We start from the raw sequence: 16,887 nt of genomic DNA on the forward strand, positions 1-16,887 counted from the left end.
ATGATTTACAATTCATCCTCAGGAGGAGGACAAATTTCATGGTAATCCATCCAATAACTGCTGAGATATTTCAGCCTGGACCAAAGTTGGGATGGAGCATTGTTGCTAACAAACTATTGTAACAAATTACTGTAAACCATCAAGCTGCCAACCAGAAAAGTATGAGAAAGAGTATTCTTATTCTATTATTCTTATCTATAATAGTTTTTGTTTGGACAATACATAAAATATTTAGATTTTAGTAAAAAAAGAAATCCATACCAATTACGTACAGATGACCAAATGACCTCCAAAATTTGACAGATGCTATGAAGCAAAATTATCCACATTGAGTAAGAAAATCGTATTGATAAAAAAGAGAAAAGCATACTACTGTACAGCACAGAGAGGCTGAGTGGAGGAGGTGGATGGCATGTTAAATAAAGGTACAGTAAATCTGATGGGGAAGCGAGAATCTCTTGCACCTCTGGGACTTGGCAGAATGAAAGCTGACTAGCTCGTCTTCGACGTATAGATCACCAGAGCTTTGTGCTTCTGTTATTGCACACATAAATTACACAGGCGGCACGGTGAGCACTTGTCAAAGTGTTATGTTGCACCGGGGAACAAAGGCAAATAACTCATGAGTAAGTAAGTGAGTAAATAACACACAACAGCACGTCTGAGGATTGGAGCAGTGAGTTTTTTTTCCCTCAGATTAAAGGTTGTTCATCTTGAGACGGCTGTTTTATGCAAATACATTAAACCAAACTGTGTTGTACATTACTGATTGCATAAGCAATCAATACAATGTAATGGTTGGAGTCAGAGGTCGACAAGAATTCTTCACCCATGTCTTTACTTTGCTGTGCAGGTTAGAAGCTTCATGAAATCAAATATGAAATACATGTTTTTTTTCTAATGGTTTCATTTATAATTCTTAGGTCATAAAGTGTGTGGGCATGATGGCGTAATGCATTTACAGCTTACATATTATCTCAGTATTAAATTGGTGAATGTAGTTTTGAAAGAATGGTAATTAACTTCTGAGCAGATGAACAGGCTCTTCAATAAGTTTACGACCATGTGTTGTTTTAATGGCAAATTCAGTATCAGCTAAACTGATCCATCTTCACATTACAGTGTAATGGTGGAGTTCTGTTTCCTCATGAGCTGTCATTGGAAGAGGAAGAAGTGCACATTAATTTGCACTTATTGAACCGGTTAATGAACTATTCAGGAAAATACCAATATTCAGTGTTCGCTTCATTGCTCCTGGTGAACATAAAGTCCTGCTATCAAGCCGACTAATTAAAATCACAAATCAAAATCTTCCGGTTTAAATGTTGTATTAGGGTTTGCAGATTAACGTTTATTATGTTTGTTGACATGCTGAATAAAGACATAGATGTCGCCGTCTGGCACGTGAAGCAGGAGACGCTAATCACTGATTCACGTCTCCATGAGGGAATGTGAGAAAAAGAAATATACAGACATCCCTCAGGTGGGGCCCACGAGATGAAGCTTCATATAAACACTGATCCAAACCATTTCAGATACCGTAATCACAGACAATTACCTGCTGCAGAGGGCATTTATAGGCACACTAGCACTGTGGCTCAAAGGATCCGAATTTTGGTTGGTCAGTTATTTCACAAGTTTGCTCAAGACTGAAATTTGTTTTGCAGGCATCCTTGGTAATGGAGGATGAACCCTTATTCCTCCTGTGACCCAGTGACCTTTCCTCTGGTGCCACCAGCAGGTCAAAGTTTTCCATCATTTCTCAGACTTCTGGATGGATTGTCACAAAATTTAGTCCAGACTTTCCTGGTCCCCTGAGGATGAATTGAAATAACTTTGGTGATCCCCTGACTTTTTCTTTAGTGCCACCATCAGGTCAGGCTTTTAATTTGTCCAGTACTTTGGCTTAAAACTACTGAAGGCTAAACTGTACTATGTTTTAAACTACTAGCATGCTAAAGTAAGATGGTGGACCTGGTACACATTACAGCGGTGTCTTATGTGTCTTATGTACGGTGACCTTGAGTGTCCTGAAAGGTGCCTATAAATAAAATGCATTATTATTATTATTATTATTATTATAGGACAGTTCCACAGCACCACAAACTACAGCATCCAAAATAATCACTCAAATGAATCAGCACCTCTCTGAAACAGGATTTTGGCAGTGCTGTTGTATTATATTGTACTAGTTTTAGGTTGGTAACAAACTGGATGCTGAGTGTATACCTCACAGAGTCTTCAGCATGGCTGCTGACTCTTAGTCCTGATAGCTCTTACAAAATTATGTAATGTATGGAAAAAGAGACTATGGACTCACTGTAAGGAAGCGACCTCCTGATCTGACATTTATTACATTTTCACATCTGCTCCACAGTTCAGAATTGAGACACATCTGCTCTTTTGGATATATAACAACCTAGAGAATAAGATGGAAAAAACTGGGTGTGCACTGAGCTATGAGACAGCCAGGAAAACTGACTGACATCTACTGAATGGTCTTAGACTTAGATTAGATAATTTTTTTTTTTTTTGTCTCGTTTCAATATCTCGCACATGTTTTCTGTAGAGAATGATCTTAAGTCAAAAACAAATTACTCCAAACAAAAGTGTGGTCGCCACAATGGGCGAGAAGCAGATTTTCAACAGTGCATGCCGTCAGATAATGATAGGTCTGTTCTTATTACTGGCACATGGACACAGCATGCACTCTATTTAACAGTTTGATGCCAGCAGGCCAGGTTGAAGGTAAATGGCATCACTCATTCCTGAGCTCACTGTGCCAACGGATAAAAGGCTCAAACCCATTTTTCTGTTTGACCTTCCAGTGTCTCTATAGCTCCTCTCTCACACGGAGGATCGATTGCTTCTCCAGTTAAGCTTTTTATTGCTGATGATGGGTCAGTGGGGGTTGTTTGTTATTTGGTACTATACGCCCCCGCTTTCACACCTACCATTCACCCTGCAGGCATCAATATTCCCATGACCCTCTAAAATAACCCATCCACTCAGCCACACAGACCAGGTCAGACTAATGCAACTTTGCATAATCAATATCTTAAATTAAAAAAAGGGGAAGTCAGCACAGAGATCTGGGCCTGAACGGCTCCTAACCACCCACTTGCCCCACACCTTGAATGCCTCCTCACAGCCGGGGCTGTTTGCTCTGGGAGCAGCCGATTGAGAATCGATAGCAGAACCCGCTCTTGCTCGAAGGCTGAAAAGGACAACAGGCAAGGACATCTCAGCAAATGAAGATAATTCAGAAGCCCTGTCTTATCTGTTTGTTCCTGTTTCTTTATCTAATTTGGCAGCAAGACAACACACAGAGAATACAAGACATGAGTTTTCCTTTTATCCCCACACCTACAACACAAGAGCTTTGCTGAGGCTTTGTCTCCGTTGGACGTGTGAGATTTCAAGCTTTTCTGCCAGCTATGACCTTTCTGGGAAATGATTTTTTCTTCTTTTTTTCTTACCCTTTCTGATTTTTATTGAGGCCAGGCAAGTAGCTTATAAAATGTCGCCTCCACCAGGTTCAGCTAAGAGGGTGGTCACCTGTGACTTGACTGACAGAAAGTGGCGGCCCGCGGGGAGCTGGGAGGCAGATGGGGGAGAGAGATGACTGCCTCCTGATTTGGAGGATCTTTCCCCCCACCCTCCACATCTCCCCCTCCTCTCCTTTTCCTTTCTTTTGTGCTGTGGGTGAGATGCAGCTCCCCAGTGAGTGAGAGGGAATTTCAAAGTGCCTGCTGAGGGGAGATGAGCTGCACAGATAGGCAGTCCAGGTGAGCGAGCTAATCCTGCCGTTATGCCTCACAGGCACACAACACAATTGAGATTTCCTAACTATCTGACGAGACCAAAGGCAAGCCTACTGAATTCTCCTTTATTTAACAGTCCTCAGTGTGTAATACCTGAGCAGTGGTCAATAATCTATACATCTAACTTTCTGCTAAAAGTGAAAAATATGCTATCAAGATATTGAACCAAGGATAACAAACAACAGCTACTCTGAATAATGCATTGACAGAATAATGAATATGAATAATCCCCTGCAATCCTGGAGCTTTTTAAAAAATGTATCCAACAGAAAATCCAATCCATTGTTTCAGAGAAGCTGATGGCCAAGGCTCTAACAGATATTTGATATTTTGCGCAGACTGACCTACACACGCGGTCGATAGAGTTCCCCCTCCCCCTGTGCTGTACCAGCTGTGCTTTGGGCAACACTGGACCCTATTCTGGGTAACGTGATCCTGACCATGGTGGTACTCACAGCAGGGGAGCATCTGCTGTGGGACTGTGGAAGCAGGACAACTGTGTCCCAGTCACATGCGATTATGTGTGATGAGCACCGAATCTGTGTAGATGACCGTCACTCCTGAGCCGAGGAGGGAGGCCGGCGTTTACTCCTGTAACTGCTGACAAAGTCAAATATTAGAAATCAATACAGCTTGCGTGACTGTAAGCTCTTCCATCTGGTTAAGAGTAGATTTTCAAGCTATTAGCTTGGGTCTAACTTTACCGCTTGTCAGCATATTTTGCAAGGCTAATAAAACATGTCATGTAGTGGTGGATTGGTCCAGTGCACGTGTTTGATGCAGCTCGTTTTTCATTTTCACTCTCTGCTGCTGACCCAGCTCTGCCCATGGATGCTTCTCCAGATTGCCCTGATGCCAGAGTCATTTGGCACTTATCTTCAGTGGTCGAATTCCTGATCTTACCCTCCACAATACACACTGGAATCCTCCTCCATCTGAAATGGGCAACACTTTCGCCTTGTGCCAGTGTGAGCTCCCATCTGCTCTCTTGGCATCACGTACACACATGTAGATCAACTACCTCATCTCTCTGCATGCTGCTCCTGGCCAAAGCCAGAGTTTGTCCACACACACTCACTCACACGGCCATCCGGGTGTTTGTACAGGCTGCTCTGGAGAGAGGTCAGAACAGGTCTGGTAATGTAACCTCCAGGCTCATTCATGAAGTGGTCAGACATCGATGACGCCACTTCTTTTAACTGAAATTGCTTCTTCATCTCAGACACAAGCTGAGATTAATACACAAAAAATGAAAAAAAAAACATGTCAAACAAGCTAACTTTAACAGGCTTTAACCTTAAAGGTGAGTCCAGAGGGAAAAAAAGGCATCCAAAAAAAGAGATGGCCCGAACATCCCTACCCGCAGTTCAATGCAGCTGCAAACCCACCAGCCCCTAGAGGACATGATAGATTGGACCACACTCCAGCAGCTGGGCTGAAGGTTTACGCAGGAAGTAGCAAACAAATTTAATTGTTTTTCTCTCCGCACCCAAAAAGGCTTATGATTAATTATTCAGAGAGTCCTTCGCCGTCCCTGCGGTGAGAGCAACATCTGTCATTTATTTAAAGCACAGCAACTCACAGGGAATCAAGTCGCAAACACATCATGGTTTCATGTTTCCATTCGGATGTCTTAGCACACCTGCTGTTTGCAAAATAGAGGATGAATGAAAAGTCTCCTAGAAAAAGCTTTTTATCTTTGTTCTCACCTGCGGGAGCTCAACAAATGTACTGTCCAAAATGAGCTCTCAGTCAAAGCCTGGAGAACAGGTGATGGTGACATACAGTACAGCCTGCTCAGATATCATTCCTATCACTACATCTCTCCTCCGAAATCTGTTTTATTTCTATTCCTTTGGTTTGTCTTTCCAATGCCTCTAAGGTCCCTTAGGTGTTGATACATTCATAGCACCTTTAATGGAATCCAAATCTCAGGTTTCGACAAAATTTGAGGACATTCTGTCAAAATATCAGTTATTAAATTATACAGATTATACAACGTTTTGTTCTTTGTTATTCTGATTGTTCTGTTGATGCACTCAGAAATACGGGTCCTCAAAGTCGACTTGAAAAGTGATTGTAGGAATTAGTTGAAATGTGCAGACCAGACTATGCAAGGATGGATTTACATATCAAGCCGCTTCAAATGTCTTTTCAGGACAAATCATCCTAATATGACTTACCCTGGACAGTTCCTGTGGCTGAGCTGTGGAGTGGGAATATTGATGGTGCAACAATTTAATTTCTTACTCAAAAGATAGAAAGCTATCCACTTCATTTGACTGATTAAAATAAGTCATTCTTGTACTGAACAAGAACTTTTGTTGGGAAAGATCACTACATAGCGGGTAGAGAGACGGGATAATGCTGTAGCAGAAAATACCTTTTTAAACGTACATGTAGGCATGAAAGTACTGCATTAAATGATATTTTGGGAAATGTGCTTATTTGGTTTTTTTAGTTAGAGAGTGAGATGAGAAGATTGATACAATCTTGAGCAAACAATTAGCTCAGTGTAACACTGAGACTGGAAACTGTTAAATAGTTCTGTACAAAAGGGAACAATAAAGAGCAATAATTACTTAAATTAATTAATTATGTTGTATCACGTTAGTTTAGTTTGTACATATACCAAAGTGTCAAAGGGACAAGTTGTGGGGTTTTTTTCCACTGAAACTATTTTATTTTATTTTTTAACAGAGCCAAGCTGATTGCTTCCCCCTGCTTCCACCCTTTATGCTATGCTAGACTAATCATTTGCTCCTAAACTAAGCGCTTTCTTCTCAAAATGCTGAACTTTTCTTTAAGACCGGATCGGAGACAAATGTGCATCTAACTCTTAACACCTCTGGAATTTAATTTACTAAACATTAGCACATTATCATTCAGTAAAATCTAAAAATCACTGCTTTTGGTTGACCAATAACATTGAGAAACAAAAAAACCCACTTATTTTTACAACTACATTTATTTAAAAAAACAAAAAAAAAACAAAATATAGAACAAAAACAAATAAAGCAACCAGTGTCCCACCAGGGATGAGACAGTTTACAGAGAGAGACGTTTTTAAAAGCATACAAACCAGCAAACTGTAATCTAGCAGCATCCAAATGTTGGAATCTCCAAAATCATCATTTATATATTTAAATATATAATTTTTTTTTTGCCCTGGCAAGCTACACACTTTACAACATACACAGAGCTTTATCTCTCCTTAGTGCAGAAAAAAAAAACAAAGAAACAAATACCCTTAATAAAATAAACAACTTTAGGTTAAATAAGCTTAAATAATAGTGTTAAATACAAGACACTTCTGTGGCAGATATGTACAGAAATAAACACATTTGGCATTGTAAGTGTGATTCACTGGCGCTTGCTCTAATGCTCTAGAAACCACTGCATAAGAACACATTTTGCTGTGATAATCTACACACACACACACACATACAGTCACACACACACACACACACACACACACAGTCATACACACGATTTTATATCAGTGAGCCACAGACAAGGCATGTGTTTATAAAAGAGAATTAAAAGCAAAGAGAAACAATCCATTTACAACCAAGAGTTTTAGGCACAGTCTCTTCCTGTTTTATAAATACATGTCAAGTACAACTGCTTCTCGACAGGAACTCTTCACGTTTGTGCTAACTTTTTTTTATTTTATTTTTTTATTTCATTTTAAAACACAGTTTCGTAACTACCACTTCATTATTGCTAGGACATAGTGACAGTGAATGGAAACTACTGACAAACGCGTGTAGGGAAAGCACCTTTAAACATCAAAATTACTGCCATGTGACCCTACATTACAACACTGAGGAAAAGAAAAAGTGGAATTCATTAACAGAAAAATGGCCCAGTACATCAAACCTTGAAACTTTTGTGACTTTGGGAACCACAAATCCAGAGAAAAAAAAGGGTCTCAGTTGAGCTACATTCATTTTCCCCCCCATGGTACATTTCAAGACCGCCACATGTGGATTCCTCTTGGTGCAAGCAGACAGTAAGTACCACTTCATTATGTCCAGTACATTCTCCCCCTCCTCGCCTCACCCTCTCTACTTTCCTGTGTCCGTGAAGGCCGGCACAGAAGCAGCTGTGTGACAGTGTGCGCAGTATGATACAGTACAGCTGAGTATACAGTACAGTAGACTGACGGGACATACGTAGGTAGATTATATGTTGACTACAGTAAATGAGCTTTACATTCCACTACTGTAAGAAGATCCCAGGGACTCAGACGGGGCCCTGGGGGTTGCCTTTCTCAATTCCTCTCGAGCGCCGGAGGAGGAGGTTTTCCCAAGAGTCTCGTTTGCCAGGATGAAGAAACCGTTAACATCAGAAACAGCCCTGCCCTTCAGACAGAAGAGGATCCCAAAGCTGAGGTCCAGATCAGGGTTTCAAGTCTCTCTCACAGCACTGCCCTACAGTCTCCTAAGCAAGGGCTTTTTGAAGAGTCTTGATTACTCTGGGGGCCGGTAATGGTTTGTTTTAAACTTTGTTTGCCTGTGGATCATCTGGGAGTCTTGAGTAGGAGTTGAGTGGGTGCCCAAGAGGAGTGAAGGCCATCTTGCTCTCTCTCTTTCCCTGTGTCTCTCTGTGGGTCTCTCTCTCTCTCTCTCTCTCTCTCTCTCTGTCTCTCTGTCTCTCTCTCTCGCTCTCAGGGTTTCTTGTCAATGGTGTGAAAGAACCATTCTGTGAACTTCCTGAGCTGAGCCGCCGCCGTCTGGCTCTCCTCCTGCAGTCGCATGTTGTCCTGTCTCAGGTGTTGCACCTCCTCCTGCAACATCGCCTTATCCTCTTTCTCCTGAACACACACACACACACACACACACACACACACAGACACGCAATCAACAGTGGGACATGAGGCAAAAATAACTGGATACAAAAGAGGTTGATAAAAGCCCCGCTATTACAAGAACATCCGTCTTCCCTCAGCACTGTAAATGTATGTAAATTGGAGTCATTGACATGGCAAAGCAGCCTTTTCCCAGTTCTGATAAAAGTGCATTTCCTCTCTGCACTTTAAGCACATTAGTGGAGGTGGGGAACTGCTGGTCTGGGAAACAATAAGGAAAGGAAGCAGGATATTGAATTAAGTGGACGAGTTTGTATTACACAGACCTCAGGGCACCCATTACTCAGTGTCTATTCTCCTGAGCTGTGTGACACAGACACGCACTGTTTGCTGACGTGCGAAGAAATAAGCAAAAAGGTGATGAAAAGATATTTAAGGAATTAGTCTGATGCGTGTGAACGTACCTTTCTGAGGTCGTGCTGCAGCTGCCTGAGGATCACCTCCAACTGATTGACTTTGCCAGTTAGTGTGGAGGGGGAGCTGCCGCTGGGGGGGCACAAAGTAGGATGTTGTTAAAACCCAAGAAAGACTAATATATCACATAAAACACAAAGACAGCTTCCATAATAAAGACAGTGAGTTCAAGTTACTACGCCCATCGAGCTCTCTGTTCTCACATGGAAAACATGCCGTCTACAATAATGGTGGCAGATACACATCTAAATTCTTAGGAATCTTTAAAACAATGGACCCTCGACTTCAAACAGATGTACCCTAAGCAGCAGTTGTTGGCTTTAGTTGGCTAATGCTAAAACATTGTGAGTTAGGTGAAAACTGTGTTAACAGGTCACTTTTTCATATTTCCAGTTAATATGTTTTAAAACAGCACATGATGATAACATGACACTTGATATAATGTTAACAGACTGTGGCTAAAGTCCGAGGGGACATGGAAATATAAGAGCAGCATTGTTCTTTGTAGTGTAGGCCTAGCCCTAGTATTTTAGTACAATATGATAAATAAAAATGTAATTAAACTGTTACTTGTTTTAACGTACCCCTGGACGGTTTAAATGCTTGTGCATGATTGGTTTGGATGGAGTTTCTGGCGTGCAAACTTTTCCAAACCACATAAACAGTAGGGCAGAGCTGCCAACGTTATGTGCAGCCCTGCAACTATTTTTCTAACATTAGTCGTGACCCCACATAATAACATACAGTAGTTTGCTACTTTGACACGTGCCTTGTTTCTTGAAATAACACTCGTTTCCAATTGTAGGTAGTGAGCTACCGTTTACTTCATTCTTTACACTTTCATTCATGAGTCTTTAGTTTTGGAAAGGCCACTGTTCAAGGGCGAGCTTGAAACGAACAGTCAATTATTCACTTGCTACTGGAGCGGTGCTGTTTGTGTGCTTGTGTTTGTCGGTGAAGCCTACTCTGCCTCCAGCGCTGCTCCTTCCGCCTCCACCACTCGTCTGGTCAGCTCTCTCGAGATCTGCAGAGCCTCTGCCCGCTGCATGTCTGTCATGGTGCAGAAAGACGCCACACGCTGGTCTGGAGACAGAACAGGTGACGTAACAAGGTCATAATCTGGCCTCAACATCAAAACCAGGAAATATGTTGAATAAACAGCACTTAATGGTGTCAACAACAGCAACCAAAATAGAGCAGAGCAACACACTTGCATGCATGCATTCCTGACGGGATGGGGCGGTTCATTCATGCTTTATATGAATGGGTGGTTCTGGTTAAAGTGCTGTTGCAAAGCCACCAAAGGAAGTCCTCCCATATTGAGAGATCTTCCACCAGACAATAAGGAAGAACATGGTAAACATGGAGCAATTCTACACTATCACAGATAAAGTCAGTCCCCTGGGTGTTGCTCTGAGGCCCTCACCCCTCTGAGCTTCCTCTCACAGCTGTTTGGCTCATAATGGGCTGGATCCCGGAGAGCTGTAAGGCTCCAGTCATGCTTGTTTTACCATATCAGGCCCTTAAGCTTGCTTAAAGCCCCATGGAAAACCCAAACTTGGCATGTTGCACTTGGGGACTGCTCAGTTTTGCGGCGTTGCGCTCTTTTCTTTAGAAACCTCTCACTCTCTCTCTCTCTCTCTCAACCCCTTGGTCTGAGACTAAAGATAGGAGGATCTGCATATTCATAGAAGAGATTAAGGAAACCCTTCCATTAATTTAGCCCCCAAATGAAAGCTAATCCACTCCAAGACAAAAGCTGATCGAGCCTGGAGTTGGTTGTACAGACGAGGCAGGAAAGGGAGACCACGCTTTAATTTACATATGAATGAACATTTTCCTCATGTTCGATGGCTGCATCAGAAAGATTAGAGACTTCTAGGAGAGCAGTGACAGGCGCACGGAGGCATCTTGTCATTTTTGCGTGACCTGGTGCCCTCGTTTACTGGACAAATGACTGAAAATCAAACAAAAACAGATTTCACTGAAGAAAAAGCACAATTCATTTGTTGGGGAATATTAAAAACTTATCGTCTAGTTGACAAAGAGAGCTTTCAGTGATTGGACCAGAAGGCTTTCGTTGCTGAAACGTTTTAATTCAATCTGCCTCTACTTTCAAAAGTCAGGAGAGAGCGGCGTTTTTACGGATGACAATTCAAACTGTCTTCTTTCATCTGGAAAATGAGCAGTCTCTCAGGATCCACATGGCCAAGGTTATGAATGTTATAAATGGTTTACATTTACATCTACAACCTCTCCCCCGTCTCTGAACAGAACTGCTTAAACATACATGACACAATGGCAGCCTGGAGCCACTTTCTGCTTGGCAACAAGGCTCCAGTTTACACAGCGCTTTTCTGGGCCAGCCAGGCTGCCGTGACAACTGCCTTCTTGCTGCCAGTCAGACTCTGCATCATCTCCACTGATTCCACTCCTGCTAAATGATCTGCTGCCGGCTATGCAGCAGGAAATGAATGAGAGAAGAAACTCTACAGATGATTCATTAATTATGACAAATGGAAGGTCACATGCTACATTGCCTGCTCACTGGTATCGGGGTCAGATGGAGTTCATGTGGAAAAAAAAAAAAAAAACTTGTGGCATGTTAGCGTTTCTGTGATGGATGGGAAATACGCTGGAGTGAGAGTGCTTGAAGAAGTACTTAAACTGGGGGGGAAAATGATCTGAAGTGATGATGCTGATCATGACATGGCTGAGACGCATCAATGCTAATTAACTGAAAACAGGGCGTGACTGAGTGAAAAGACAAATTTCGGTTTTGACAGGAACATATCGCTCATGTTGTCTGGGAAGACGACATACGATAAAGTCATCGCAACATTTCTGTGAATTCTAAATCATTTGTTCACATTTGCCCACAAACCACAAATACTCGACTCAGACAGTCTACTTTAAAAACGCCAATCTGTTATTTTTGTATAGAAGAAAAACTCAAGCATCTTCCAGAGCACCGTATTCAGAGTTAATGGACTAAAGGCAAAGAGAGGAGCTGAAATTATCTGAAACAATCAACCCAAGAGCTTAATAGTAAAAGGCCTCGCTGTAAAAACTCTCCCTGAGTAGCGACTTGTTGGCTTTATGGTGTGAAAATTGGCTCCATGTCTGTACTGAGAAAGGATGGCTCATTTTTCCAAGAAACAGTGCTTGATGGGAATCACAATGGGGCTCAGAGCGGAGGCGCAAAAAGCAAAAGGATTCCCAGAAGTCACTGTGTAGAGCACTTAGGAGACACTAGAAGAAACACAAACACAAAGCACACACGAACCTGCACATGCAAGCGAGCTAGCACTTGCAGATTGTGGAGACACACACACACACACACACACACACACACACACACACACACAGACACGCTAAGCAGCCAGAAGGAGGGGGAGGTTACACGAGGTGCCAGCAGCTTCAGCCAGGCTGGTTACCTTCAAAGGCTCGTGCTGCGTCAACCAGGTGAGACCAGTCCAGGCCCGAGGCAGTGTCTGGGAGGGGCATGAGGCCAGGGTCGCTGAACTTGGACCTGTCCGCCAAGGAACCGTCAGAGAACCAAAACTCATCTGCAGAAACAGGCAGGCACTCCGATCAGTGTCTACGCCTGGCCTGAGTTTAGGACCACTCTCTGAGTCGCCCATCAGTTTGCATCAGAGCAGACAAGAGGGGTTGGGAGAGGAATGGAGGGACGTAGAGGGGGGAAGGCAGGGGGTTTATTCGAACTACTCTTTGCTGGCTAAAAGGGATGATATTTAACTCCAGCCCTGCATATCAAAAAACCTAGCTTGAGTCTATGGTAATTAAAGTAGCTCCTATCCAATCACACCTTCACCTGAGTCTGACTCTAAGCTGAATGCACCGAAATAACAAAATCTTCCCAAAACATTGCAAACTATTTAACTATGAAAATAAGTTTTGTATACGAGACAGAAAACCACCATCTCTGCATGGCACTTGCAAAGGCGCTTTCCGAGGGGTGATAAATGACTTGTCTAAGTGAATGTCTTCATGTTTCAATCAATATCTCCTTTCCCTCCCCTCTGTCTCCCCCGCCCTCCCTCCCCATCAGCCCTGAAAGACGCGGAATGCAATAAACAAGCTCCCATTCGGCAGAGAGGCATTTAGAAAAGCATGAGTGGAGAAGCAGAGAAGAGACAGAGAGAGCTTGAGGTGATGCTGACACTCTCCTTTCAATTTACCCAGCGCCTTGGAGCTTGAGTGATTCACTGTTTACCGCATTGGACTGTTTCAGTAAGGGAAAAGAGCGCGGGCCTGTATTCTCAACTACCCTTCAAAACAATCAAGAATCCATCAGGTTGACAGCCAGAAGAAGCTAAAGAAAGAAACATCTTTCCAAAAGCCATTTTCTATCTAACCACGGCGGCTGGAGACGGATGAGGAACGCTATGGAAATGAGACAGGAAGGACAGAGAGGGGAGGCAGGCAGGGACTTATGAGTGAATGAAACATAATGTATGACAGACACTGTGACACTCCTGATGGAAAAATAGGCATGTTCATGTCACAGATCTTAAGGACCTGCAGCGGTGCAGGCAGGACACATCACACCTCTCCTCACTAATACATATTCAGTGGATGCTGGGAGAACAGTAGAGAGGGGAATGCTAGCCAGCAGTGACAGGTGTCTGCTTAATGCAGACGAAGCGGCAGGCCCCTTGCAAGTTACACGCCGCCTCACCCAGTTCCAATTAGTTAGCTATATTAAGGAGTGCTGCTGGAGTGTGTACCAGTTGTGCTAATGATATCAGTAGGACACAAGTGGCTCTTCAAACAAGTATCTATATCCTGGCTCTTATCTGGTGCCAGAGAAGAGGAATGATAATCCAAGAGGAGCAGGGAAAGTCTGCATTAGCCCTCCTGTCTCCAAGAGGTATTTTAATAGGACAGTGCACAGTTCTGTTTGTTTTCTTAACAGCAGCTTCTCTGCAGAATCCTTAATGTAGTTGAGTGTATTTCACAGGTGTGTCTGCTGTACCAGCTAGCCTAGCCAGAGTTTGTACTCACTCCTTAGGTTGGATGCTCCCTGGTTGTGGATCATGCGAGGAGGCAGCGTGCTGTGGTAAGGTGGGGTGGTGCTGAACAGGATGTCGTTAGGCATGGCTTGGTCCAGCATGGAGCTGTGCGAGCTGGCGTAGGACGAACACTTGCGGTTACTACACACACTCTCATCTGAGAGCGTCCGGTATAGGGAGCGTCTCGGTGACAGACTGCCTACTGCTGACACCTGAGAGAAGGAGAGGGAGAGCGGGTTGTCAAGAGATAGTCACAACAATGCAAATGCTGCAGCTGAATGACCTTCCGCCCCTCAGCAATGAGCCCCTGCCTGCACCTTCCATGTGCTCTGCTTTTACTTGGCGTAGCGGGTTTGCACGAGCAGGCAGGTCGGTGGGTAAGGAGGGAAAATCAGGGAGCAGTATCAGTAATCAATTCCAGTCTTTGTCTCAGGAAAATGCTGATGGATTGAGCACAGCTGAGGAGTATCTAGCAGAGTGGGAAGGAAGGGGGCTTGTGGAGGTGGTGACACAGGTCACAGTGCTGCAGCAGTCAATGGTTAGCAAGCTTAATTTGAGAAACTACAGAAAGAAGAGAGGACTTAAGAGAGCACTAAATGCACAAAAAACTTATAGACAAGCCAAAGGTGTATTCAAATTTGATAGAAAATAGTCATACATATGCAAGTACAAACACAAAGGATACATATCAGTACTTAAAGGGAAAATTCTGGTTTTCAATCTAGCATTTTTCCCTCTTACTTATGACCATTACCACTGTGCTAACATTCCGCTTGAAAAGTATGATTGTATCTTCTCAATACTATTCTAACAAAATGTGTCCACAAAGAATTAGATTTCATATTCCTTCTGATAATGTAGCTAGTAGTGTAGTACTGTAGTTATTGCCGGTAGGTCAGCCAGCAAGTTGACCCAGATGCAGATCTCTATGCGTTCTGTGCTCTGGACTCTGGAAATGATTCATGAGACATGTGCAGCATTCCCTGATATACACTGTTTTGCAAAAGTCCTCCCATGAACCTTTACAATGGAGGTGGTGAGTGCAAAGTTAGCATGACCCACGGCCACATAAAAGAGATGAAAGCATTATTGTGAATTGATATATAGGATAGGGTTGTGAATACAGATGGAGCACAGTTGTAACTCCTGTATAAGTCAATTAAATGCAGAGCTCTATTAAAAACTCATCTTGCCATCATATTTGTGAATAAGCTTACAGTATACATTTTCTTTTGTTTGCTTATTAAAATAGACCCAGTGACCACAACTCAGTGAAGTGGGTTGTTAAATGCATCTATATAAAGTGTGTTTTCTGCTTTGTGTGTACTATCTGGAGTAGGACTCCTATTGCATACAATCTAAAGACTTATAGAAGCCAATGCAAAGCAATGCAGAGGTCAAAAGGCAGCACAAGGTCAGGATGAACAATCACAAAAGCGTGTGTTTGAAAAACAGCTTCATCCTGAGGGGATGTCGTCTGTTTACAGAGAGGAATTACATTGAATGCTGCTGCAGGGATACTCTAGTTTCATAAGCGCGGCCAGAATTTTGACAGAGGATCTCCTGTTTAAACATACAATCCCACAAAGGCCAATCCAATCCATCATTGTCCCTTTTAGCTTACATAAATATTGCAGGAGTGACATCAAAAGTAGCCACAAATGATATGCGGGGCAGTTGGCCAGATGGGTAAATGTCTCCGCTTGGCTTTCCATCTGTAACCAACACTAGACTACTATCCCCACAAGCCAACACCCAGCCATCTCCATTTCAAAGACGCACAGATCTCCCACAAATCCCACCGTGAGAAGTTAACAAACATCTAGTGCGTCTTTAAGGCAGAGCTCTATACTGGAATTCAAAGCAGCACACACACGATCTGCCTCTAAAGAATCTCAGAGGCTTTGACTCGACAAGGTTGTCTCTTATTGCGAGTCTTCCCACCCGAACTTTACAAGATTAGACCCAATGAGGTTTTCGCTCATCAAAACAATTTTAAACAGGATTTGCCGCTCTCTTATGTAAAGAAAAAAAATAGCACCGATTTAGAGCGCTAATAAATGGAGTCACGGCAAATGAAACCATTTGCAATAAGGCTTAGTGTCTTTTTCAGAAGTCGTCTATTTATTACATCTACAACATCAAAACAGATACATCTTGGCTCTGGATAACTCAACCTGCTGTGCACAAAATGCAGAAAATATTGTCTTAATCAAACATGCAAGATTATGGACTATTTTAGTGTGCCTAAGCCCACTTCAGCTGGCAACAGTCCTCACTATGTTTGGGCTGTAATGTGTTTGAATTCTTTTGTACAACAGCTCTTATCAGTCGAGGCAGCACTGACACAATCACCTAGTTTTTTCTGATTTCCCTGACTTTTTTCCCTCACTGCCCGCACTGAACAAAGACAACAACCAGCGTCGGAACGCTTTGACGTGCCACTTGGGAGGATGTGTTGGACAACCACCTATTCAGATGCTTTTTTCTTTCCCACAGGAGGTTCAAAAGAGGAACGTTGTGGGAGAATAAGCTGTGAACGGCCTTTCCTTTACGTCAGCCGCACAATAGCCTGCCTGTCTGTCTGTGGAAGGGCGTCCCAGTAGGCACGGCGGCTGGCAAGGAAAATCTCTCTGCACCTGCTCACCCACACAAAGGCGTCGGGTGACTACCGGAAGTGACACACGAATTAACCTTTACAGTAGACTCTGTTTGATTACTTAGGAGATTAAACAAGGCA

The 16,887-nt window shown here is 43.0% G+C and overlaps 1 protein-coding gene across 2 annotated transcripts in view; it reads right to left on the reverse strand.

Moving 5' to 3' along the window:
* Positions 1 to 6,803: 6,803 nt before the first annotated feature.
* sipa1l2 (signal induced proliferation associated 1 like 2) overlaps positions 6,804 to 16,887 on the reverse strand; it is an 80,216-nt gene continuing 70,132 nt past the window's right edge. For both annotated transcript variants that reach the window (XM_070840813.1, XM_070840814.1), the window contains exons 17-21: positions 14,140 to 14,359; positions 12,549 to 12,680; positions 10,077 to 10,194; positions 9,102 to 9,183; positions 6,804 to 8,643 (exon numbers count right to left, since the gene is read on the reverse strand). In XM_070840813.1, the coding sequence (XP_070696914.1) occupies positions 8,497 to 8,643; positions 9,102 to 9,183; positions 10,077 to 10,194; positions 12,549 to 12,680; positions 14,140 to 14,359 (699 nt within the window). In that variant the 3' untranslated portion in view covers positions 6,804 to 8,496. The remainder of the gene's footprint in view (positions 8,644 to 9,101; positions 9,184 to 10,076; positions 10,195 to 12,548; positions 12,681 to 14,139; positions 14,360 to 16,887) is intronic.

This window comes from Pempheris klunzingeri, chromosome 12, assembly GCF_042242105.1.
Source record: "Pempheris klunzingeri isolate RE-2024b chromosome 12, fPemKlu1.hap1, whole genome shotgun sequence".
NCBI classification, from domain to species: Eukaryota; Metazoa; Chordata; class Actinopteri; order Acropomatiformes; family Pempheridae; genus Pempheris; species Pempheris klunzingeri.